We start from the raw sequence: 27,440 nt of genomic DNA, 5'->3' as shown, positions 1-27,440 counted from the left end.
CATTCCCTAACTTCTAAAACACAAACCAACTTATTCAAGAGGTGCCAAATATGTCACTTAGCAACAGTTTAGCCAGTGAAGTAAGTTTCTGGGCTAGTTTTGGTTTTAGGCCACTATACAAATGCAAATTGAAACTGCTCAGACAGATACTGAGAGGAAGGACATCTATCAGATGCTTTTTAGCAATAATAAAGGCATGTTTTACAAAGGAGATCAACTAAGGTGGAAGACTTTAAACTTACAGTTTGCCATTAATGTTAAATGTCTCTTGTTTCCTGGTTTACCTTAATATGTTCAGTGTAAAGATGTTTAATGATAATGCACTGCAGTATTTTGTACCAGGGATGCACCCATATGGGAATTTGGGTCAATATTCAATATTCTTTCATGCACATATCTGCCACTGATGATGCATCAAAAATTTAGTTAAATTGTGGCATTATGGAGAAACAGATTTATTTATGGAGAGAATTAATAAAATGCAGACATTTTAGTGCAGTAGCCCAGCACTGTTTAGATGTTCTGCTCTTTCTTAGTACAATAAACATATTCGTTTTAAATACTGGTCAAATGTAATTGCCAGTTACGTTTTAGTCAATTATTTGCTGATACCAGTAAGATTATGATAATATTGTGCATCCTTAGCGACAATTCAAACACAAAGCAATGCAAACTTCCAACAGAAAACCTAACATAAACAGTAGCTTTCTCTTATGAAAACAATAGGCATGGCAATAAATAAAATCAATGCTAACTGGTATAAAAAGTAAAAACTATTGCAAAACACCCCACTCACCTGTTCTTTGTGGTAAAAAGAAAAATAGATACATTATTATTTTCTTAAGTTTCTCTACTTTTCTACAAAATAAAGGATCAGAATTAGCTGAAGGTGATTTAGATGCGTATTTCCCAGCCAGTGCATTCCTCTCACGCTTTCAAAGAAGTGCATGAACACAATGGAGCCTCCTGGAGCCAGGAATCTTAAGGCATTTACACCAGGGCCTCCCCACACTCAGGACAATAACTCAAGACAAATGCAGCCTGACCAATAGACCATCAACCCCCACCCCTCACCCTCCTCCCACACACTCAAAAAAAGCAAGGCTCCACCCAGGCCGAACACCCCTGTACCATCCTCCAATACTGAGTGGGTGGCTGATGGTATGTGTCCTAGTCAATAGGAGATTTCCTTGGGGGATTATGAAGATTTAGCTCTAGCAACAGGGAGGGTATGCTGTGTCCAGTCATAACAACAGCCATAATCTGCTTCTCTGATTGGCTATTGGCTCATAAACAATGGTGGGGATACAGAAGTAGGCCTCCCGCATGCAACAAGTGACTAAAGGTTCATCTAATAGCAGGATGTCTGTAGAGTTCTGCGTAAAGACAGAGTCTTAGTAAATGTCCTGTATGAGTCATATGAAGATTACACTCTCTTACGCCACACTGTAATCCCGTGTTTATGTGACCTATTAACTGAACTTATTTAGTAAGAACAGAAACTGTACATATCTGTGTTGACAATAACAGGTTCAGCATTGAACCGTCTACGCTGAAGCTCCTTGGCTGAAAGAGCCTTCAACACAAAACTATGTGTAAGACATCAGAAGTGAAAGTTAATATTTTTGTAGTTGATATTTAATTAAACAACAGAATGGGGGTGCACATGGCCAAATTTATGTAAAGGCTGGTACCATCCTAGGTCCCACTAGGAAAAAGTTAAACGTCCCTTATCCTTAAAAAAGCGCAGTAATAAAAGTTTCTATAGGATCCCTATATAACATTTTACACTGGCCATCAGTCCAATACTGAAGGTTACAGTTTTACAGTTTTTGGCTATTTGATCAACATGGACCTAATGGTACTCGAGGGTGATCTACTGTGTCTTTAGTGACTGAAGCCAACAACAATATAGCCCATTTTTTACTCTTTCAGTGACCAGTAAACTAGAATGGTGTGTCAATGTGTTGATTGCTGTTTTTAGAATATTCCTTAAAAAGCTTGCTAAGATCATTCTATCATTCTATAAGTTCAAACTGTCATTATGAGCATTTATACTAGCCTCCACAGTGTTTTTGCCCCCATTTTCACACTCGACAGCTTTGTTTGCTTCTACACATAATTCTGTGAAGCTGTAGTTATTTGTGCACTACATTATTTCAGATAAGCCCAACCACACTACCAAAAAATGGTGTCTTGTCAGGTAAAAGTATCTTGAATCTAGTCAGTAAATCTAATATTCCTCCTGTTGAGATCATTCTAAGTTTATTTTAAGATTTTTTAACTAAAATATTTTCCCAATATTAGTACTTGTTTTTAATGTGATTTTATTAAATAAATTTATCTAACTATATTGCCAGATATTTTTTTTATAGCTTAAAACCAGCAATTATCAGCTTATCTGCCAATATAGTGAGATAATTTTTCTTGATAAAATTACTTAAAACAATCTATATACATATATATAGAATTGAGATAATTTCACTTGACAAGATACTATTTTTTGCAGTGCAGTGTTAAGCTAAAATATGTAATTAATGTATTAATTACTTAATTTGTATTAATTAATACAAATCTTAGTTTCTTACTGTATTACTACAGTTTTTTTGTTGTGAAGGTATTAAAAACAGAAATAATGAATAAATAAACAAAAGATCTAATACAGAGGCCCACACAACAATCTAAATCTACTTTCTAGTGTTATGTGGCATTAGAACAGAAACTGGGCCACATTCTTAGAATTTATTGATTACATTATTGACCTAATTTATGAGAAATTGTTTTCTCCAGTGTTTCTCCAACATATAAACAGAAGGCAGTTTAAAACTCAAATGGTGTTCATCCTGCACTTCTCTTATTGGCCTTTTCTCCCCAGTTGAGGTTTGCCAATTCTACCTGCTCGGTCTCCCTGATCATACAATGCTAGGAGGGTGGGAGGGGTGGGTAGGGTGCCCACATTGGCTACGATCACACTGAGTGGGGAAGAGGGAGGACCATCCTATCCATCCACAGAGGGCAAGGACAGACGCCTTCTCGCTGTGGCATTGCCAAGAATCAAACTCATGATCTTCCGATGACAGGGCGAATGGGGAACCCCCTACTTGGCGCTTAAATCCTTCATTTCCTCAAATTTTACAATAAGTACTCCTCTATGATCCGCTCACAGACGCCTCCATCAACTGTTGCTAGGTTGGGCAAACTTCAAAAAGTTTCAACAGTTGGACTATGGTGTTGTAGCTCATTCAAACTAGGTAGGCTGGAAACAACAACAAATTTGTGACAATGCTAATGTTAGCTTAATTACTCAACAAAAATAATTAATTTTAAAATATAATTTGAAAGTAACAATGCACTCTAAATATCCCTACCATCGCTCTCTGGACAAATCATCTGCAATTCTTTATTTTTTCTTTAGCATAATTTGAAAACGTAATAGAAATGACTAGAGCAATAAAAATGGTCCAAAATTACTTGGAAACAAAATTAGTTCCATTAATGTCCATTTAAAATGATCATTTTGGTGATACAAGGCAATGATAGCAACAATATCATAAGCTTGTCCAGCTGCTACAAAAGAGTGCACTGGTGGGCGGAGCATGGCTAGCTCAACGGGAGATAAATAAAACAACCACTGGTTAAATTCTTCATTAACTGAGTCACCAGGTGCTGGGAGCCTCAGCAGCCTCTGTGCGGGGCAGAGGTCAGCCATGAGCCTGGGCGATTTGCTGAATAGAGTCAGACAGACTGAACACAAAAGAAATTGCCACCATAATCACAAGCAGGCTTACTGATAACAGGGGACCCTAGACCCTGCCAGAGCCCACTGCACACCAACCAAAGAGACTTTTCACACCATTCTCACAACAGGCCTAATATTCGCCTTACCATAGAGCACACGCACTGCAATAACATTCACAGAGACTTCCAAACGCCCAACACCACAATGTTGTGGATGGTTTTACTTTAACTGACAGCACAGTTATGATGCTCAATAGAAAATATCATTTGACTATGTAACAGAGCTCTGCACCATGCTAAATAAACTGTGTAAAAGAAATTAGCCCATTACATCAGAACTGCTAAAGCTGAGGAAACTGGACGTCTACTGGGCAAATCTAATAGACAGAGTAAACAATACAGATGGCAGACACCAGTATTGTTAGGTATTGTTATCAGTCTGTTATAAACAGATAATTAAGAATCTTATAACTCGCCTGGAATTTCTGTTTTTTAACTACTTGAATGAATCTGCTGCATTACCAATTTTATGCTTAATATTTTCAGCTCACATGAAACCTGAGGATCTGATGTCACTGACTGGCTTGCAGTTTTACAAGCCTTTACAAACCTGAAATGGAAAGCAGTTCTACACACCATGGAAAGCCACGTAAAGTATTTTTGTGCATACTTTTAGCTAATATTTCACAAATAAAGAAAACAAAAAACACTTAAAAACTAAATCAGACTCAATAAATCTTTAGTATTCTCGTCTTAAATCATACGAGCCCCCTTAGTGGGGAACATCTCCATAATTAAGGCAAATAAACAGTACTTTTAATAAGACAAGACTACAAGGAGCGACAGTGACATTTACAGTTTTCCTTCCAAGCTGATTTAACTTCTCTCATCTAACCCTTACCACAACAACCTCACAAGAATGTGACAGCATTAGCATAAAAATTAAGTTTCCACCAATAGCCAACTTGCCTCCAACTAACAAATGCAGTATGGTGAACAGTGCAGAGCTTCCGTCCCTCAGCACAGCAGCACCACAGCAGTGTCTAAATCTGGCAGCTTCTCAAATCCTGTGGACGTGAATCCCCACTACTACTCATCTCCTCGTCTCGTGATGCAACAGGTGCCAAGGCGGATAAGGACAGCCAGAACAGTGATCCAAAGCAGCAGAACAAAAAAACACCACAGCAACTCCATCCACTGCTATGTGCCGCAAAAATGTAAGGCCAAAACTTCTGTCAAGAGTTCAATTTTAGGGAAAATGCTATAATTAATAAAGTAAAGCATAAATTAGTTAAGCATAATATCCTGGAGATGTTGACATGAGCAATGTCATTTCCGCTGATATTCTACAATTACGCATTCCTTACATTCTGTGCACTCTGCCATCACTTCCTTTAGCTTTCTTTAGCCATAAGCTCTAGTAAGCTTACTTTTAAATACCCCCTTTTAAATGATGTTTTGTTGATTTTCTGAGTGAAAGTAAGTTAACACATTCTGTAGAGGGAACAGACTTAAATAGTGCACAACTTTCGTGCACAATTTCCTTTTATGTGCTGAGTTTAACACCTTGGAAACAAGTAAAATATAAAATCTGAAATGTACCATAACTTTTGCACAGGCCCAATATGTAAAATTGCAAAAATAAACAGTAATTCAGCTGTAAAGTGTGTCTAAGTGTGTTCTCTGTAGAGGACTGAACTTATTTTAATCTCTTGGGCGATATGGCAAAAATATATCATAATACTTAAAGTATTTTCTTGATACTTAACATACTTAATATTTCATTTTTGTTTTCTGTGTTTTGATGATGAAATATATAAAAAACAGTGGTACCACATTTAAAAATACTATCAACAACTATGAATACAATTATGTTTTTTCTGAGATTCACACACTGCATGCACTAAATCCAGTGAAACAGCACTAATTATGCTGTCTTTGAAAGATGCAGTTGGTCAGTCTCTTTTCAGTATTGATGATATGCTCAGAACAGCATATTGTGAGTGGCATAATTTATTAAGATAACCGGTCAACATCATCATACTGCCCACTGTTAGTCTGTAACCCCAACAGATAAGCAAGAAATGCTTAAGTTCTAATATTTGATCCCCATTCAGAAAAAATAACCTGTTTTGTGAAGCTTCCACTGCATCAAGCAAGTAATGAAATCCTTTCAAGGAAATACCTGATCAGGTGAGTGAAGCGGGGGTGTAGTCCTCTCCAGGGAACGCCATAATGTAGCCTACACAGCAGAGCACTGAGGAGAGTTTAGTGCCCACCAAAACAATGAGCTCACACAACACAGCCAATCCCACGAGCCGAATGAGCTCACCTAGGCAATGGCATCATCCATTTCTCTAACAGGACGGGGGGGATTACCCCAAGACATTTTCATTGCTGCTTACAGTCCTGTAGCTTAAAGACACAAAGAAATAACTGCCACTTTCCCTTTACATAGTACATACAAAATACATAAGCAAACCACTAAAAACGCAATTTTATGCTGCCATACTTTGGAGTTTTCTTTGCTGTCCACTACACTTAGGTTTGACCAGCTTTGCGGTTTGTAATAGGATTGCACTAAGGCAGCAGTGGCCTGGCAGCACTCTATAAGGACATGTAGTATGTTAATAAGTGTAGTAAGTGAATATACTTTCATCCCTATTGCTGAACAGCACGATTAAACATCTGTGTCTGAAAAACAGATCCACTGTTTGTACACAGCTCAGAACTGCTATTTAATTATTTCATTCTATAACTAGTAATATATTCGATTTTATTCTATTCTTACAATTCTATTCTTTAAATTTGGTAGAAATGTAAACTAGTTGAAGTGATCTACAGGATAGTTTTGTAAAATGCTTAAATCACATTAGCTTATAAGCAAAAATGAGCATCAGACATACAGAGCATCAGAGAGACCTGCTTACATTTTTTAAAGAAACCTGCAGGGATATTTTTTCACCTCCAAAGTTCAGTTTTAGAAGTTACATTTTCTGCTTCTCACAACCCATAAATATGATTAAAAATTTAGACTCCATAAAATTTTACTTCACATCTCAGATACCTACTTTCTTCCAATTTCCTTTCTAAGGGTTTCTTGATAGCTACACATCCTTTCAGACCCATAGCGCTGAGTTGTCTTCTCACAGTGGAAGGATGGACAGAAGCACCTGTTGATTTTTTCAGATCTGAAGCAGCTTGATTTTCTCCTCTCTCTCAAAGATCAAAGCTTTAAGTACTGTTTATCTGATGGGGACAGTTTTGGTATCTACCAGGCCTTCCAGGGTTGTTAGGAGTCTCATTTTCTCTGTATCTTTTATTCCCAATCCACATTTTTGTGCATTGTCGCTAAGAACACACCTAATATAATATGTTAGCTAATTAACAAGTACCTTGTTAGCTGGGTCAGGTGTGTAGAGTAGGGAAAACACAAAAATGTGAAGAGCAAATAGTAGAGTGGGATTGGGAATTACTGTTTTATAAATTCTTTAAACTCCAGTTTTGGAACGTTTTTAGAACTTTTATTTTCATTGGACTTTCCCCTTCTTTATACAAGTGGATTATCTTATATCTCCTTACCTCCTCAGAAATATCTCCTGAAAAATGAATAACTTGTACTTAATGTCCATTCTGACTGGACGTTAAGCAAGTGAAGGGTGGTCTCTGACTTTTCCACAGTGCTGTCAATCTATTCAGACTTTTTCAAAATTATTAACCTCAGTAATAAAAGTAGAGCAGGTCTCCATTGCTATGTCTTCTCTTTATATGCAACAGTAGATTGTGCTATAAAAAGATATTAAAACTACAACATCAACTTCTTGCCACTAGATGGCCCAACTCATCCAGTAAGGGAGGGTCTACAGCAGGCAGCTTTGGGATCTTGCCATGAGATTACCAGTAATCACACTGAAGTATTTATGCTGGAAAAGGCTGCCAACTGATTCTAATGGTGGAGACAATAACAGGAACTGTGTTCAACTGTGATTACCAGATTATATAAACACAAATTCACAAAACAGTAGCTAAACTGGGACATGAATAAACCAATCAGACAGTGCTACACAGGTAAGACCCAGATGTACACAGTACAAACACATCTGTTCCTCATGTCAGTCCAAAAGCCACTCCAGAAGCTCCTTATTAGACTCTGCACAGAGTCTGCAGAGCAGAGATGGGACAATATATAACTTTCCTGTCAAGACATGACTGACTGAACTGACCTCAGTTATCAGTATTATCTTGGTATTGTTAAAATTTTTAAAATATTTCAAAAGAATTGGTCACTTTCCCCACAGTTATTACAGTACCATCCTAAAGCTTGGAATCACTTTCAATTTCAATGATTTTTGTAATTTTATACCTTAATTAATACAATGTAGATTTAAGTATTACAAATTATTTGCCAAAACATATTTTCTGAGGTTTTATTAAACATTTTAAGAATTCTGTAAACAAGAACTATATACAAAGTACACTGTATTCATTAATACAACATTCATTCTCGGTGCTCTACAGCTTTTTCAGTCATTTTAGAACCCTTTATGGTTCTACTTCATCATTCCTCATTCCTACACATTTAATAATGCTTAATTTGTATTTATACCTACTAATTATGTGAAACCAGTTCATTTGAACAGGAGTAGCATATTAGAATTATTTCATACACATCTGCAACAAACTTGGTTGAAAATATAGGTTTAAGTTTTGGACAGTTTTGTATTTTGATATTCTTTTTGTTGAGCTGCTTGTATTTCTTAATATCACAAAACTGACTAAAACTGTAATAAATATCAAAGTATTACCCAGCGTGTTTTGCAAGGACACTGTAGCAGAAGCCATTAACATTTAACGTGACGTTTTAAAAAGACTAATTTCAGTTATTAGAATATGTAACGATTATTACTGGATTTTCAGATCTGTAAAATAAAAACAGAAACAGTCCTATCTCTAGCACTGGGGTGAAGCCTCTGGAGAAAGCTGCCCACCAGCTGTCTTCAGCCTGACGCCGGCTTCAAGGCCCTGAAGCTGCGGCGCTGGAATCCAGACAAAGGCCGGCGGGATGAGGCCGCGGTGCTGTCGGACAATAGCAGCCCCTCAAGCCTCTTTGTGTGACGGCGTGCACTCGAACACAATAATGAGGCCCTTTTGTTCCACTTTGCTAAATAATGGTGTCATCCACTAGCTAGCAGCATCAACTAGACCTTTTCCGTAGCGACATTGTAAAATCAGGACTCGCAGCTTAAAACGCCTACAGTGTAAAACACTAACAGAGCAAACAGTTTCTGATGCTTTGCTTTTCTTTGTACACTTGTATATTTATTTTTTTCAGAAGGAAAAATGTTCTTAACATTTAGTGTAACTTAAAGCAGCACTAAGATGTTTGAAACTGAAAGCAGTAGCAATATCAAAGTCGTTATAGTAAAGTCTGTCCACTCGACGGCCATCTTGGCAACACTGCCGGACAGTTATTTTCATACAAGAACCAGGCTCCTATCTCTTTGAATGAGGAGAGAACTACAAAACTGAAACCAAAAGCCATATTAACAGTTCAAATACATATTTGAAATAACTGATCAAATATGATAAATAGCATGTGGCTCGAATAACACACAAAATATGTGATTTTTCAGCCTGTTCTGGCTACTGTGCTTGCGCAGATCTCCAGAACGAGGGGGGCTTCTCGTCAGTTAATTAATTAAAAGGACGAGACTAAAGTTTTATTAATAATTAAGTGATAGTTAGATAACAACTTTTGGGGAAAACTGAACAACAATGCTACTGAATGAAGAGCCATTTTGGAGCCAAAAGAGTCGTCTTTTGTTCATGAGCTAAGCTAACTGATCTGACTCGCTGAAAAGAGCCGGAATGCCCATCACTACAGGCCTGTAAAGCCTGAAATAGTAATTTAAAAGTCAGAAGCGTCAGGTCAGATATCGTGGGAGCTTTTCAGATCACATCATAGTTTATCATCATTAGTCCTGTAATGTAGGCACCTGGCATTGTCAAAAAAAAAAAAAACAACACAGTATATAGACAGAACTTAGATCACACTAATATTTTTTCCTGACTTCATTATGGCCAAAAAGGAAACATAAGACGATCAAACAATCCATTTCCAATGGAAAAGGCAGAAGTCTCTGTGTTAAACAGTTAAAATGGTCACTATTTGTTCTTACATAACAAACAGAGGAGACGAGAAGAGCACAATGACCTTTTTGCTGTCTTTGGCAAATGGACAGTGGTCAGCGACAGACAGATCAGCAAGAGCACAATGGTCAGGACGATGGTGACGCACTAGATGTCTCAAACTCAACTGTCTTCAAAAGATGATCAGCTTTAACCCCATTCAGGCCACCTAGTGGTATTCTGCATGCTATACTGTATAGGAGGCTATACTGTACAATCCAGATCCATAATCAAAACAGCAGACAGTGTTGAAGCAAAAGCATTGCACACATTTTGAGAAAATTCTTTCTCAAGTCTGTTGAACTGATGAAGAAAAAAACTGAGGAACCATCCAATCAAAACCCCTTTCAAACCGTTAATAGCTAATACCTACGCTAAAGTGTTGTCTACATAAACTTTACTTAATCAGTACATGAAATAAAGATCTCTGCAGGTTATTTCAATGTACTAATTACCGAAAAGCTAATTTGGCAGCTTTTCTCTTCTTCAACGTGACACACATTGAGTCTGGTATGAAAGCTATCATCAGCTTAAGTTTCAGGAGTAAAATTAGCTTAAGTTTCTGAATGTATTGCTGCCAAAACATTAAGCAAGACTTGGTTAATTGATCCATCCATGCTGTACCCACTAATGCATTCTTTCGTAGCGACTGTGAGGTCTGATCATTGTTTAGATTCTCTTGAGCATCCAGTTTAAAATGCTATGCTACACTTCCATCATATAGCTATCTGAAACCAGGCCCATTGGAAACAACAATGAATTTGCCAACATGCTAACCTCAGCTTGATTACACAACCAAAAAACTACATCTGATCTATCCTAGCAGACCTTTCACTCCAAACAAAATAAATATCATTAGAACTTAATAACGCACCCTAAATTTAGGTATTTCAACCAAAACGGACCTGCTATGACGGCTCATTAGGTTGAATAGGATTTTTGCCAAAGTTTGTCCAACATAGCAGTTGCTTGAACATGGATAGATCAATTATACCATCTTTACTAGATACTCTTGGGTTGTCATTACAGGCCATCAGCACAACATATTCACTTAGAGGCCACACAAAATCACACATTTCCAATGGGAATTCCATCGAGTTTCCAAACTTTCTGCATAATTACATCTATTTAAGGTGTAAACAACGTCATTCAAAGTGGTTTGATGTGAAACACTCCATTCCAGAGCAATTTGCTGAGAACTGTTTACTTGTGGTAATGATAGGAATCAGATGGTTGAGGAGTTTAATGCCTATAAAAGCTCCTTCACAGGGTTTACATATTAAATGGATATGAATACACTGTCTGATGCCTGAGACATTCTTTCACGATAGTTTTGGGAAGGTTTTGGCCTCAAACGTATATATTTTAAAATTCATTCGTGGGGGAGAAGTACATGCAGAACATCCAAAGATTTTTTGTTTTCAGATTTATGACTATTTTACCATCATAAACTTTACATATAAAAACTCACGTGTAGAGCCACTGCTGGTTTAGGATAGCAAATTAAATAGCTACATTTGCTTTGTGGACATTGTGACCCCTGGTTCCTATCACCATCACTGTGAAGAGATCTCAGTAAGTTTCTCTACAGTGAACCATTTCACATTTCACATCAAACCACTCTGGATGACTTTTTACTGTCTCAATCACTGAATTATGCAGAATTCCGTAAATAACAGTAAAATTCCCCTGCCTCGGCCCTGGCCTAAAAGCAGTCCATTGTAACATTCCCGAGTCTCAACATCAGAAGTCATCTTAGACATTTCCAAATAAACGTTATTTTAAACATGCAGTTATGATCCCCCTTTCATTTTGTAAAACAGCCATATATAAGCATATAATGGAGTTCACACATAGTATTTAAACACAGGCTTTTTACTGTACAGCAGAAACAGAAAACGAGGCTGGTCCGCTGCGGCTCAGTAATGATCAGTTCTAACCAAAGCTGCCTCCATTTTGAACCTCAGCCTAGTTTGTGGTGCGCCAAAGCAATCTCAAGAGTAATAGCTATGCACACACTATCAGGCTTGGAAGAATTTAGATTGCAAGACCAGAAACAAACTAGTATGTTTATGAGGTCTGTATGTAAAGCTTGTGTGTTCAAGACATACAGCAAAGTGATGCGTCGTTTTTTGCAGTTTGTTTCAGTTTATTCTCCTTTCTAAATTTTCAATGTACTTGATCAGAAAAAAATACGTTTGGTATTTGAAGCTTGTCTTGCTGTGAGCTATGAGGCTAATGTAGCTAACAGTTATGGAAACTAATACCCAACCACTAGACTATTAGCATCACCTTAATCTGTTAAGTAATCACAAACAGACTTGCTTACAGGTTTCTAATGTAGTTATCTACAAAAAATGACAATAATTGGACACAATTCAGCCTTTAAGATGGCTGTTTTTCACGCAACATACTTTTATTCATTTTTACAGATATCAGTATGTCATACAGTGTCAGAAAACACATAAGCAAGTCTATAATCTATAGCGACTAGAGAGTATGTGGTTCAGAATGATAGTGTGGTAGTACTCAGGACCACAAACAAGCGGTCTCGGTCTCGTCTCGGCCATTTGGTCTCAGTCTTGTCTAATAAGGTGGATGCTGAAACTGTTGTCGAGATCAGCCAAGTGTGATGTCTCCATTTGAGGTAACTGAAAACTTATATAAACCAGAATAAAGAGAATAAAAGAGTACTTTCTCCGTATCTGGGGTTCCCAAACTTTTGCAACTTGCAGCCCACATAAACGACCACAAAAGCTTCCGCGGATTTAAGTGATCAGCGAATATGCTGGTGAGAAGGCTGATTTGGCAGCTATCAAGAGCTGGACGACATACTAAGGAGAGGAAAGCTAAAGTGTTCTGGCTCAATTTGACAGGTTTAGATATCTATTCAATATGTGTAGTCTCCAAGTGATAGTGTAAGTTGTTGGGTTTCAAAGACCCCTTTTGAAAAGACCCCTGAGCAAACAGCACAGGGCTGTAGTTATTCATTTTCAGTTCCACTGCATGTGAAGCCCAGAGCTACGTATTCAGTGCTGTATTCTCGTTCTGGTTATGTTTGAAATTCTAAACATTAACATTTTATGTTTCAATAATATAATGTATATATAAATAATCAAGTGTTATAATATTTAAAATGACATTATGTTAAATGTTTGATATTGAAATTCTGTCATTAAAAAAACTGCAGTAGTGGATAATTGGTTGTACTTGTTAGCTACACTAGCCTCATAGCTGCTGTGCATCATTAGCTAAAATGTTTGTGATGGGAGCTTAAACTCTCTAGTGTAAAAGACCCGGCCCCCCAGTGTCTGAGCAACAAGGCCTACCGTTTCAGTCCCAGCTCCAGTGTCCTGTAGGAGCTCTTCACCAGGCAGATGGCCTCCTGTCTGTAGCCACTCAGGGGAACTGCGTTAATACTGACAATCTCATCACCCACCTGGAGCTGCGCTGACGCTGCACGGCTTCCCTCCTCCACCTGCTCACACGCAAGCACACACATACACAAAGCCCTGGTATTACAATTGGTTTTGCAATAAGTCTGGCCTGTGACAGAACAGCATAAGCCAGATTTTTTTCATTTGTAATTACTGGTGAGCAATATGACAAAAATAATGATAATCAAGGTATTTCCACAATAAAAAATATGTATCGTAATATTTTTTTCCTGAGGTATGTGAACTAGTTGGAATGGATGAAATTCAACAGCATTTGTTTCTTTGTAAATAGTTTGGTCTGGTTATTGAAGGGCTGACCTCTAATCAGCTACCGATCACTATGCAGTACAACCAGTGTATAGTAACTGCTTACTGTTGTTTACAGGCTCTCTAACTGGTCTAAATTAGAGACCGAGCAATATTCTGGCTGGCTGTTAAACCAGCTGATAATAAAGGCCCTCAGTTTTATCAGTCTGGGTGAAAATATTGCACATAAGCATGTCAATAATTACCAACATTTTTGGTTGTGGCATTGCTGGGATTCAAACTCAGGAACCTCAGGAGGAGGGGGCTTGTGCCTCTACACATTTGGCCCTCAGAAACTGCACAACTGCACTCCTGGTCAGCATAAGAAAACCGTGTTTTGAATGCCAATCGTTCGTTAGTTTCAATGAGGTTCAGCTCAGCCTTGCTGAGTGGAGTTTGTAGTGCAGCTTAGGTTCCAAGAGCTTCACTGCTCTTGAGCACCCCATCTGGTGCAGTGTCAGTATCTATAGAGCTTTTATCTCAGTAACTTTAATACTGCATGCTTCATGACAGTGCTGGACATTCCACCAATAAAGCTCTGATAATCTCTTTAAGAAAGATTATTTTAATCACTAAATAAATGGCAGGTAAGGGTACTAATAACACACTTAACCAAGGTTGCGTTATTGTAACAGGGATTATGTTAGGCTCTGTGGGGCTCATAACTCTTAACACTACACATTCTTCTTGAGCATCTATGATATGCTGTAAATTAAATTCAATTAAATTAACCTTTATGTTGCCCTTGTTTGCATTAAGCCCATGCCCCTCCCAAAAAAATCTGCCCATGGGCTTGAATGAAAGTAATATAGGCTGAACTAGGAAATCTGAGGGCCATCATGGTTGGAATAACACGAATATGTCAAATTTATCCAAGCCGAACCTCAGGCACGAGAATAAGAAGTAACACAATAAACATTTATTTATAAAGATAACTAGTGAAAAATAAAAAGTAATTAACAGAAACCAAAGCCACAAAGACTATCCACCTGTAGTGCTATATTTATATTATTTAAAACTGTGAGTTTCTGTTAATGAAGCCCTGTTAACATAAACATGAGCCTAAAATTAAATTAAATAAATAAAAAATAAATAAAATAAAAAATACAAAATGAGTTTAGCTGATATTATCAGTTTTTAACCCCCTGAAATCATTATCAGCATCGGCTACAAAATTTTCACATCAGTTGGGCTCTAGTTAAGTTACTTACTGTTCTTCATTTTATTATTCTATCCTTTTTTATACTGTTTTAATGGGTTGTGGTTTTTAAATTAGGACCACTAATCTTAGCTCCTCTATGGGCAACCAATTGGGATTCCACAGCAATTTACTAGCAACACCATAGCATTCACCTGGGATACCATAGCAATGGCCTAGAAAAACCTTAGCAACCATCTTGGAGAACATAGCAATGGCTTTGTCGAGGCAACTTAAAGTTCGTTCAAGAACTTTCCCCTTCTAGTCTAGATCTGCCTTCTTTGTTACATACAACTATTCAGCGTTCTGATGATTCTCACAATCTCAGAAAAGTGCACTATTACACTTTTGGAGAGTCATGATATCAGAATTTTTATTAGGTTCCGATACCAGGTGTAGTATCACCCTGGATGGGTTGCCAATCCATCACAGGGCAGACACACACACATTTGCATTCACACCTATGGACAAAGACTGCATGTCTTTGGACTGTGCAAGGAAACCGGAGCACCCAGAGGAAACTCATGCAGACATTGGGAGAACATACAAACTCCACACAGAAAGGACGCTGAAGGAAGGTTGCCAGGCCGGAGAATCGAAGCCAGGCCCTTCTTGCTTTAAGGCAATAACGATGCCAAATGACAGGACTGGACGTTCGATACTTTGTACTATTCTAATATTAATACTGCCCACGTTATTTACTTGTAAATCAACATAATTGTTGTGAAGAGAGCAAAATAGACACCCTGAGCCTGGCCAGTGGATACACTGCTATGGTTAGATAGCTATGGACACACTATCAAGTTCAGAAGATAAGCTCATGTGGTTGCACAATCTCCACTGCTGCCATCCTTGTTTTCCTCAGTTCCTCAGTTTGAATTTTTCTTACTCCGCAGCAGCCATGTGTGAGAACAAGCAGCTTTTGCTGACAGATGTCCGGTGGGAAGGTCTGGTCAGCGCTGATACAACTGTGAGTAGTCATCACAGTCAAAACATTTCCAAAAAAAGCTTTATTTAATCCTAACCACAGCAATGATAACAAGCCTGCAGCCCTTATTCCACATGGAACCATCTGAGAAGGAAAATAAACTACAGCTTCAGTTTAGCAGATGGCAGCGATGAGGGTGTCAAGGCCAGAACTGCTGTATCATCGCTTAAGTAAGCAGGCTAATGGCTGATAGACAAATTCACCATTCACTTACCATAATAAATAACAAGGTACTCCAAATTATTCACACTCATGTAAGCACATGAGGGGCCACAGGGGCCTCAAGGCAAGTCCAGCACTGCCGCCACCAAAGAACTGATGGGAAAGATAAAGGAGGAATGTACTGTACATTTTAGAGGTTGCACTAGCGAGATAAACAATGCTCTCTGTTTTAAGCTAGCATAGCGAGCTGTGAAAACAAAGCCAAGCATACTGAAACGGTATCAGGAATGACGACCTATCAGCTACCAACAACGGCTTGATATATTCCTTCCTCTCTCAGACAAAAGAAAGGCAACCTGAGTGTGACAGTTAAAAATTCAAGAGGCTGAAACTCTAGACTGAGCAGAGGCCATGTTCCCCAATACATGATCTCCTGCGAGGAAAGAGCTGCGGCCACTGGGCCATCAAGGCCTTTTTATGGTGAGGTTTCTCAAAGCTGCTGCTCAGCCAGATGTATTACACCTTATTAGTGTTGTTACAATATCAGAATTCGAAAATACTGACAATAATTTGTTAATCGTTTAAACTGTGGACTGGACTGTCACAAATACTCAGTTGAACTTAATTAACTGCCTGAGAGACACACCCATGTATTTCGCTGTTGTTGGAAGAAAACCTTGTACCTCCAATTTTGACGTTTTTTTAGTTTTTGACATAATTTGAAAATGCCTGTTATCCTTTACATTGTATGTAAATTTCACGATGAATGGACTAAAAGAAATGACCCAAAATGACTTGGAAAAAAGTGTGGTTCCATTGACTTACATTTCAAGTAAAGTAGGTTTTTTCCTTCTCCTGTAAAGTTACCATTTGGTTTTCTTCTGAAAACAGCGATATGCACATTTATTGTGTACTCCAACTAAGTTTGACATTCAAGTACCCATAGGTGTTAATGAACAGCTGACCACAGGGAAGGACAAACAACAAAAAGAACAAAATTAGTACAGGGCTGTAGTCAGATGAAAGCACTGGTGTTAGGAGGAGAGAAAAACTGTTTATTATTTAAAAATAGCCGAACAAAATCAGTATGTTTTCAAGTTGGATGAGTAACAGAGGCTGCCTCTTCAGATGAGCTAACGCTAATATAACAGCTCACTGATACAAAGCTGGATGCTGATGAGGACTCGTCATCTTGTACATAAGGTTATCCCAACAGGTTACTTTGTCAGAGACAAGGTTGTTTCTGTACATAGCTACCATCAGCTAGAGTTAGGGCAGCTACACTATTTCTGCCTTTTCAGTCACATCCTTAACACATTCATGTTGAGGCCTTCATTTTTCATAGTAGGAAAGTGTAAAATAATACACTTACTAATTTCCAAATACAAGCACATTTTACAGCCCTGTTTAAACATAAATGGCTAAATTGTTAGCCTGTATATTTTCTCTGTTTTGCTGTGATGAAATGCTACAAATACTAAAACACTGATTCAGTATTCGAAAATGTGCACAATGAACAGGTAACTGAGCACTAAGTATATTTTACAAAGCTAAAACCCTAATTTTCTAAATTGCTCTAGTATTTTAGAATCTTTGAAAGGCTATGCATGGTTTCTTACTGATTACCATAATAATAGGTAGATTACTAAATTACTAATATAATTGACAGTGACAGCTCTACACTGCCTGTATATATTTTTAGCAATATGAAACTCTTCAAATGTTATCTATAAACAAGTATCTAAATCAGGGCTGCCCAATGTGTGGGCCAAAGTTGAAAAGTTACCCTAGCCCCACCCTCTCACCCAGTAAGACAACAAACATAAACATAATTTTATACTAAATATGATCATTTTTACATTCTAATTTTCCTACTTTAAGTATTATTTAAGTATTTTAGTAACAAAATATAGTGTAACGTTCTAAGATTAATTTTGGAAAAACTCAGTTCGAAACCTATCTATCTACTTTATTTGTATAAGGTTTTGTATTTTGGCCCTCGGCCCTCCACAAACACTGGACTCAGCTACAGGTAGATTACAACGTCAACTTCTTACTACGCAAAAATCAGTATTAAACTGATGACAACAGTAGATAATTCACTTACATACTCCAGAGACATTATTCACCAAGTTTTGAGTTCTCTTTGAATACTCTTTCTACGTGCTCATTCTCATTAGATTCATCCACTCAGGGAAGGGGTCTGAATCACAACCAACATTACGAAAACGTTCTTCCGCGCAGTGGACCAGTTTTACAAAGCTTCTCAGTGTAGGAGTGCTGATCTAGGATCAGATTCCTCTCTTATTTACTATGACTTTACTGACAGGAACAGGTCCTAGATCAGCTCTCCTACTTGGAGAAGCTTTGTGAATATGGGCCATTGTGTGCAATTACACATGTCCACCAGAGAGGTCTCCAAATCCCCAAAACTTACATAGTAGAGCTTTGAAATTGAAAGTTACCAAACAAAATATCTTGGGTGCTCCGAAGATTCACCGAAAAATAATGATGACACTTCTTGGTACAGAATAATATGGTGGATAAGGACAAAAAAACACAGCACTTTTCTGCTCAAAAATCTTAAAAATGCTTTATTTATTACATAGAAAATAGAAAAAATGACACACATAGTGATGGGCATTCAGGCTAAAGCCCAAAAATTGAAAGCATCGAAAACGACAGTCCAATACATCGTGCAACCCTACTTATCATGACCTCTGAAAGGGAAAGTAACTTTCTAGCAGTAAGAAAGAATCAGCCTGGAGTAAACAACTACCTCGCAGTGTTAAGACTTAGAGTCAAAGTTAAGGTTTGAGTGTCTGTTGAGAGCTGAAAGGCCACGTTCTGAAAATAGCCAAGGCTGTGGTTCTGGACAGAGAGTGGTTATGGGATGACCGTGAGTCAACTACGCGGTTCAGTGAAGACCAGGCAGTTTTTAGTTGTGGTGACAACAAGTGTGTGTTGTCACTGAATATGTGCTGTCACTGAACTCATCACTATCACTTATAAACAGCCTTGAGAACTCTGTGATCTATGTGGTATCAGTGTTTATCCAGATACACACATTGTAACAATGAAAGAGTCATTCAGATTTAAGTCTCATGAAGTTACACTGATGTTTAAGAAGTAAATTAAGCTCCACGCATTTACATTTCATCCAATAAAATACATACAAAACTCAGAGATATAAAAATGATGTGCTGAAACTGTTCAGGATTTCAGGCTTCGAGGATATAAAGCACACACTTCCAGGAAAAGACAAAAATATGTAAGGAATTTTAATTACAGCCAGCTTGTCTATTTTGCAAGAGCTTGCTCCACTGTGGACACGGTGGCAGTCCAAACAATGATGGAGAAGAAGAATAAATCCTATAATTACACCCAGAACTTTGACTGGAGCTATACGATGATGCTTATGATTTGAATTCTTTTTAATCATGATTAGTTTTATGGATTAGGAGTAGAGTTATTCAGCAAGACACAAGAGCTGCACAAAAAATGTTAGTTGTTATTGCAATGATGGCCTTTGCAACACTGATATCACAGTAAATCACATCAATTTAACCAATCCCAAATGTTTTCATGCACAGAAACGTTTTGAAAAGGTTTCTATATAGCATCAAAAAGGGATCCTAATTTTAACAAGCCTGACATTGGAACAATAGAAGAACGCTTTTTGGTGCTATAGAGAACCTTTTTCAAAAAGACTCCTTATAAAACCATATACAATATATTCTCCATCAATCAGAAGAACGCTTTCATGATGCAAATAGAAAAATGTTCTGCACAGAACCATTTTCTTTACTAAAGAACCTTTGAAGAACCATCATTTTTAAGTGTGTAGAACTGCATTTTCTGGAGTGATGGGGCTCCATTTAATACCTTGGTTATGAGTTGGAGTGATTCAGAACTAAACAGTGCTTGACCTCACTAATGTGACTGAATGCAATCAAATCTTCACAGCAACGTTCCAACATCTAGGGAGCCTTCCCAGAAGACTAGAGGCTGTTACTTCAGCAAAGAGGGACAAACTCACTGGACCTTTACTGTAAGAGGAAATGCAGTATGAACAGGTGACTACAAGCATTTGGACATACAGTGTAATGAACCACCTACTCCAGCTTACAAATACTAACTGGATGATTATGAAAGCTTGTCTTATTTTCTTGCTAACAGGAGGTGCTTAGAGATGCCGTCCAACAAAAAGGAAGCCTGTTTCTACCAGGAGAGAAAAGGTCACCTGTTGTCATTGAGCCATTACTGAGTAATTATTTTGAGAAAACAAGTCATTTGAGAAGGAAAGTCAAACTTTTGACATAATAAGTCATAATATGGACATACTGCTGTCACAAACAAGAAAACAATGCTTTTTTCTCCTACCCTGCAAAAAAAAGCCTTCCATACAAAAATACCAGAGAAAAACGACTAAAAAAGGTTTATATTGCACTGGTCATAAGCTGATTACAACATTACACCTGTATTGATTTCCAACAAAGCTCTTAGCACATAACCTGCTGCACTGACCACCCCCACCAGCGCAAAATGTCTGTAGATAGTAAATAGCACTACTTTTAGTAAATAATCAGCCCTTTAATGTTATATTGATCTAGTTATTACCATGACACATTAAACCTGCGGGTCTACTACATTAGATGAGATCAAAGTGCCGGCCTACAAGACATGCACACAGGTTTATCAGGGAAGCCATCGTAATGTATATTTATGCGAATCCTAAGAACATCATCAATCTATTCAGTGTTTGCTAAGCTACTAGAATTCAATAGAACATGCAATCAAATGTCCATGACCTGTGTCCAGAAACAAGAACAGTGTGAGGAACATTGTTAGTATTACCTTGAGAAAGCTTCATATTGTAATCCAGAACTAAATTTATCCTGCTACGGCTCCTCAGACCTCCACACGGGCCTCTTACCGCTGAGACAAAACATTCAGAGAATCACAGAAATTGCACACATTCCTCAGCAGCTCCTGACACGGCTGGAGCCTCCCGTACCACCTTCAAACTCCCTCATGTAGGAGACTTTACAGTAAGTACAAATCTCACTGCAGGAAGAAATGGCATTTTGGCAATTAGAAGCATCTTGAATGTGGGCAATATCTCAAATAATTTCCTTATGACATTCTTCTAGGAACATTTTACGAATATTGAACCTACTCCAGGAGATTTACTTATAACCAACCCAACCTGTGACCTATGCTGTATACCCAAAAGTAGCCCTTCTAAATAGTGAGTTCAGCTTCTTTAAGGTGCACCCGTTGCTGACACAGGTGTTCAATTGCACACATACAGCCTGTATAATCTACACAGAAAAGCACTGTCAATAGAATGGGGCACTGCATATGAGCCTAAAATCACCATGCCCAATGCCAACCGTCAGCTAGAGCGGTATACAGACCCCCTGGAAGCAGCAATATCTTTGGGGTGAGTTGGAGTGACATTTGTAATCCAGAACTAATCGTCCAACATTGGTACTTGGCTTCACTAACGCTCTTGTGGCTGAAAGCAATCAAATCCTCACAGCAATGTTCCGACATCTAGTGTAAAGTCTCTCCAGAACAGTACTGCAGCAAAGGGGCGACACACCTCCTATTAGTACCCCTGATTTTAGAAGAAATGTTGGATAAGCAAGTGTCTACAGAACCCCATTATGATTAAAATGTAGTTCAACCACTCCAATATCTGATGTCCCTGACACAGAATACAACACTTCACTGCCTCTCTTCATAAGAGAAACGTGCTCTGTTGCATAACAGAGGCTTTCACTGAGGCTTTAATAAAGCACTGCCCTGCCAGACATTTTGCTGGAAGCACTGTACTGTACTTAGAGGTGGGCGACATGGCAAAAATAAAACATCACAATGATGCTGATGACATTTTCATAATATACAACGTGTCTTATGATTTTTAGTTCTGTATTTTATGAAAACGTTCGATTGCACCAGCAAAACACCAGGGCCACATTTAAAGGAGTTTCAAAATGTCTACATAATTGATTGAGATGTAAATGAAGTCAGATTCAGACTGTTTTGATGTGAAATGGTGCTTTGTAAACAACTTAACAACCCAGATTTCTTCATTGGTGGTGACAGGAACCAGGGTTGCAATGTATAAAATGGAAACACACAACTGTATGCAAATCTTTGGGCGTCCCTGGTCAAATGAAATGTTCGGTTGATGTTCTGAGTGGAAATAAGTTAACACTTTCTCTCCAGAGAACAATTTAGCATCTCCAATTCTCCTCACAGCATGTCTTTGGACTGTGGGAGGAAACCAGAGACACGGAGACAGCATGCAAACTCCACACAGAGAGGACCCTAGGCACCTGGCCGGGGAATCGAACCCAGGCCCTTCTATTTATACACCGATCAGGCATGACATTATGACCACCTCCTTGTTTCTACGCTCACTGTCCATTTTATCAGCTCCACTTACTATATAGGAGCACTTTGTAGTTCTACAATAACAGACTGTAGTCCATCTGTTTCTCTGCATACTTTGTTAGCCCCCTTTTACCCTGTTCTTCAATGGTCAGGACCCACATGGACCCTCACAGAGCAGGTACTATTTGGGTGGTGGATCATTCTCAGCACTGCAGGAACACTGATGTGGTGGTGGTGTGTTAGTGTGTGTTGTGCTGGTCTGAGTGGATCAGACACAGCAGTGCTGCTGGAGTTTTTAAACACTGTGTCCACTCACTGTCCACTCTATTAGACACTCCTACCTTGTCAGTCCACCTTGTAGATGTAAAGTCAGAGACAATAGCTCATCTGCTGCTGCACAGTTTGTGTTGGTCATCCTCTAGTTCTTCATCAGTGGTCACAGGACGCTGCCCACAGGACGCTGTTGGCTGGATATTTTTGGTTGGTGGACTATTCTCAGTCCAGCAGTGACACTGAGGTGTTTAAAACCTCTAGCAGCACTGCTGTGTCCGATCCACTCAGACCAGCGCAACACACACTAACACACCACCACCACGTCAGTGTTACTGCAGTGTTGAGAATGATCCACCACCCAAATAGTACCTGCTCTGTGAGGGTCCATGTGGGTCCTGACCATTGAAGAACAGGGTAAAAGGGGGCTAACAAAGTATGCAGAGAAACAGATGGACTACAGTCTGTTATTGTAGAACTACAAAGTGCACCTATATAGTAAGTGGAGCTGATAAAGTGGACAATGAGCAGAGAAACAAGGAGGTGGTCATAATGTCATGCCTGATCGGTGTACACTGCATGTCAAAGTCCAAGTTTATTTATACAGAGCTTTTTACAACAGGTGTTGTCACAAAGCAGCTTTACAGAAAAATCTGGGTCCAAGCACCCATTAGTGTCGCCAGTGGTGACAGCGGCAAAGAAAAACTCACTATAAGCAAGAGGAAGAAACCTTGAGAGGAACGAAGACTCAAAAGGGGAACCCATCCTCCTCTGGTCAACACCAGATAGCAAACAGCGTTAGTATAAAACACTAAAATACAGAAATGGGGAAAAAACAGGTCAAGCAATGGTTATAATTAAATTGTTTGAGTCAGCAGCATGTGCTTCTCTACCATGACTGGATCTTAAAAAATACATTTTCAACAAAAACCTTCCCTCAAAACAAGGCTACAAATTCATAATCATTTTGTGTAGTAACTGTCTTAATAACTTTGTCCATTTGGTTCCTATCACCACCGCTGTGAAAGGATCATTTCGCATCAAATCACTTTTTTCTATGAAAATATGAGTTACTGAATTGAACATTTACAAAAATAAACTGCTTGAGAAAAACAGAAGTACTGATAATACCCACAAAATACTCATAAAAGCACAATGTAGCATAACGTACAATAACAGACAATCATATTATCCACCCCTAACTGTCCTCATCATAAAGTCTCAGCTGATACTCAAACTGCGGAGCCACTAGAGAGAGCAGACCAGCTAAAATCTTCTAAGAAAATTTTGTTTCATAACACACAGAGGTTTGGGGGGCTTTGAATCTTCAGTCTAACATCTAGATGTCAAAAACCTCTGGATCTCACAAGAGAGCAGCTGCGGAAAAAAGATTTCGAATAAGAACGCTATGTGCCAAAGAGAAGAAAAATGGGGTCATGTTTTCAAACCAAACACTCTATGAGGTGTGAAAGAATGAAGTGCACTGCTGTCCCCAGCCAGTTCAGACCAAAGGAACAAAACCTGTTCCATATGGCATGGAAGAAGGTAAATACATACTGGAGGATCTATACGCTGTCTGAGATTTAATATAGAGTTAATGAACCCATGCGTCCTGAGTGCTGCTACTCTATACTAAAGGAATGCCTGACCGTTTGTTTTGGTCGGGCTGTTCTGTTTAGTTTTTCTCTCTTGAAATTAGTGATGCATGGTCAGAATCCGTCAACATCGGAAGTGGAATGATTTTTGCTCCAAACCCACGATCAGTTATGTTGCAACTTTAGCTGATAAACAGGAGGGTGGACAGGATTGGTTGGCACAATGGTAACTCCTGGATCAGTAGAGGACTGCCCTCTTGACCAATGTTGGGGGGTGTTACGATTCTGAAACCGAGACTCACATCGTGATACAAACGTCAATGGGCCAATGATGCCCCTCTCACCCTCAACCCCAACCCTCTGCCGTCACCGCTGGGCCTGTTGAGCTCTCATTACGCTGCTACATTAACGTTGCGTCTCATTACGTTACGTTACTACTTTGAACATTACAATCTCTTAAGGTGGGGATAACATTTTTTTAATTTCCACGTTAAAACAAAAAAACCTCCTTTTTTAAAGAGATATATTTTAAGACGCATTTTAATTTGTAGAAATGTCAATCAGTTATATTGTTATATATGATTTGAAAGACAAGGATAAGTAATGGTAGCTAGTTAACATGAAGTAAATACAGAGTTGTGTCCTGAAGTGGGAAGGGTTGTTTGGCACATGTGTTAGCCTGCCCAAGTGTAGGGCTATTGTCAAAAATGTACATTAATTTTATGTTATATGCTGCACACGTACTAAACAACATATGAACTGTTTTGTAGAATTACATAAAGGTTTGGAAGTGCAGGCAGGTATGTGGCCATTCATATCAGTTTTATTTTGACAAGACTACTATTTAGAAGCTTGTTTATGATGAATTATGATGTTTTAATTAAAAATTTTAATTGGTAAAGTGGCCCAGTTTAATTTTCATATTATTCATTTCACATTATCTTCTTATTGTTCATCAATACAAGCCAATAACAAAATAAATGAAGACTTATGTTTGATTGATGCATCAATTTTATTTGTTTATCATTGTGTGTTTAAATAAAAGGCTCTGAAAATGAAAAAATGAAAATGTTCCTTCATTCCTTGAAACTACAGCCTTGTAAAGTTGTGCCCACCATCTCCATCTCCATCACATGCCAAACAACCCTGTGTTCGGGCTGGTTGGCACAAATGAGCATTAATTTAGTCATAAATATAATGGACCCTCACAGAGCAGGTATTATTTGGGTGGTGGATCATTCTCAGCACTGCAGTAACACTGATATGGTGGTGGTGTGTTAGTGTGTGTTGTGCTGGTACGAGTGGATCAGACACAGCAGTGCTGCTGGAGTTTTTAAACACTGTGTCCACTCACTGTCCACTCTATTAGACACTCCTACCTTGTCAGTCCACCTTGTAGATGTAAAGTCAGAGACAATGGCTCATCTGCTGCTGCACAGTTTGTGTTGGTCATCCTCTAGTTCTTCATCAGTGGTCACAAGACGCTGCCCACAGGACGCAGTTGGCCGGATATTTTTGGTTGGTGGACTATTCTCAGTCCAGCAGTGACACTGAGTTGTTAAAAAATTCCAGCAGCACTGCTGTGTCTGATCCACTCAGACCAGCGCAACACACACTAACACACCACCACCACGTCAGTGTTACTGCAGTGCTGAGAATGATCCACCACTCAAATAGTACCTGCTCTGTGAGGGTCCATGTGGGTCCTGACCACTGAAGAACAGGGTAAAAGGGGGCTAACAAAGTATGCAGAGAAACAGATGGACTACAGTCTGTAATTGTAGAACTACAAAGTGCACCTATATAGTAAGTGGAGCTGATAAAATGGACAGTGAGCGTAGAAACAAGGAGGTGGTCATGATGTTATGCCTGATTATTTATATAGCTTTATATAAAGAGCACTTAACAAACTGACTGGGTGAAAGTCATCCAGGTGTAATTGTGGCAGCTGTACCTTTGTAATTATCAGAGGCTCCTGGTACTCCAGCCCTCCTCTCAGGGTAAAACCCCAGGGTGCTCCTCCAGTCAGAACCACGTCCACCAGCTCCCACTGTTCTCCATCGGTCCCATTCTTCTCCTCAGGGTTCCTCCACGGCTCCTCCGGATCCCCAAATGTCCTGTGCTCTCTTGACAGAACCTCAAAGTGTGGAGCTGGATCTACAACCTCCATCGTGGACAAGAAGTTCTTAGACTAAAGGTGGTCCCGTAAAGCAGAAGCTGAGAAGTGCTCCCACCAAAAAGGTCCCATGGGCAGATGGTTTAAAGTGTTGTCCCACTAAAAGTGGTCCCAGCAGATCAGAAGGACTGTGCCAATAAAATGGCACTGAGGGTCTTTATATAACAGGTTGCTGCTGTTGTGAGTCTTGTGTGTTGTTGTATCGGTCAGCAAGGCAGCTTTTAGAAATATAACAAAACATTAAGCGTTTTTCTTCATCTCACTCAAGCCAAACTCCTACATTAACACCTGCATCATCATCTTCACGCCACAAGTTTTGGGTTTCAACGTCGTAATGAATTCAAAATGGTCCAGAAAAAACCCTTCTCGGGCATAAATATGGCGATATGGGAATCCAGTGGGAAAAATATCCCGACAAACCTGAAATCCTTACCGTAATCCCAGCTTGTTCGCTCTGACAGTTCAGGGGAAGTCCATAAATGAACCGAGCCAAAGCGGACCGCAAAGCACAGGAGAGCCTAACTAAGTCAAAATCTGCCGAATATGATTCCACAAACAGACTTTAAGGCTGTAGATACAGCGAGTGAGGACGTTTTCGCAGCAGACACTTGTCGCGAAGTTCTCCGTCCATCCACAGCGGAGCTGAACTGCTCCACCAGCAGAGGCGCTTTAAGCTCAGTGACCTGTTGCGCGCTCAGCACCGCCACCTGCTGGTAAAACGCGTTACTGCGTCACTGAGTTCATTATTATTTTATTCAGAGGTGAAAATAGTTTCTCCCTCTAGAACTCTAATTACCATCATATCTGCTTATGAGTTCATTTGATATGTCCCTCCTGTTCTTTTTTCTTTTCTATTCCTTTATTTTTAGTGATCTGCAGGCAAAAGAGGCAAATGAATGTTCAATGGTTTAAACAACGGTATGGATGTTCAAGTGTTCAGTCCGATTATATATGAAGTGTGTCAGGAGTTTGGATG

General features: G+C 38.9%; 1 protein-coding gene across 2 annotated transcripts in view; it reads right to left on the bottom strand.

Moving 5' to 3' along the window:
- shroom2b (shroom family member 2b) overlaps positions 1-27,088 on the bottom strand; it is a 42,787-nt gene extending 15,699 nt beyond the window's left edge. The window contains exons 1-2 of one of the 2 annotated variants that reach the window (XM_036586413.1): positions 26,243-27,088; positions 13,257-13,405 (exon numbers count right to left, since the gene is read on the bottom strand). In XM_036586413.1, coding sequence (XP_036442306.1) covers positions 13,257-13,405; positions 26,243-26,458 — 365 coding nt within the window. In that variant the 5' untranslated portion in view covers positions 26,459-27,088. Of the gene's footprint in view, positions 1-796; positions 2,195-13,256; positions 13,406-26,242 lie in introns of those variants that run through there. The other variant, XM_036586415.1, reaches the window with a different exon arrangement.
- Positions 27,089-27,440: the final 352 nt, after the last annotated feature.

The sequence above is a fragment of the Colossoma macropomum genome, unplaced genomic scaffold, assembly GCF_904425465.1.
Source record: "Colossoma macropomum unplaced genomic scaffold, Colossoma_macropomum, whole genome shotgun sequence".
NCBI classification, from domain to species: domain Eukaryota; kingdom Metazoa; phylum Chordata; class Actinopteri; order Characiformes; family Serrasalmidae; genus Colossoma; species Colossoma macropomum.
This window is presented reverse-complemented; position numbering and strand designations above follow the sequence as displayed.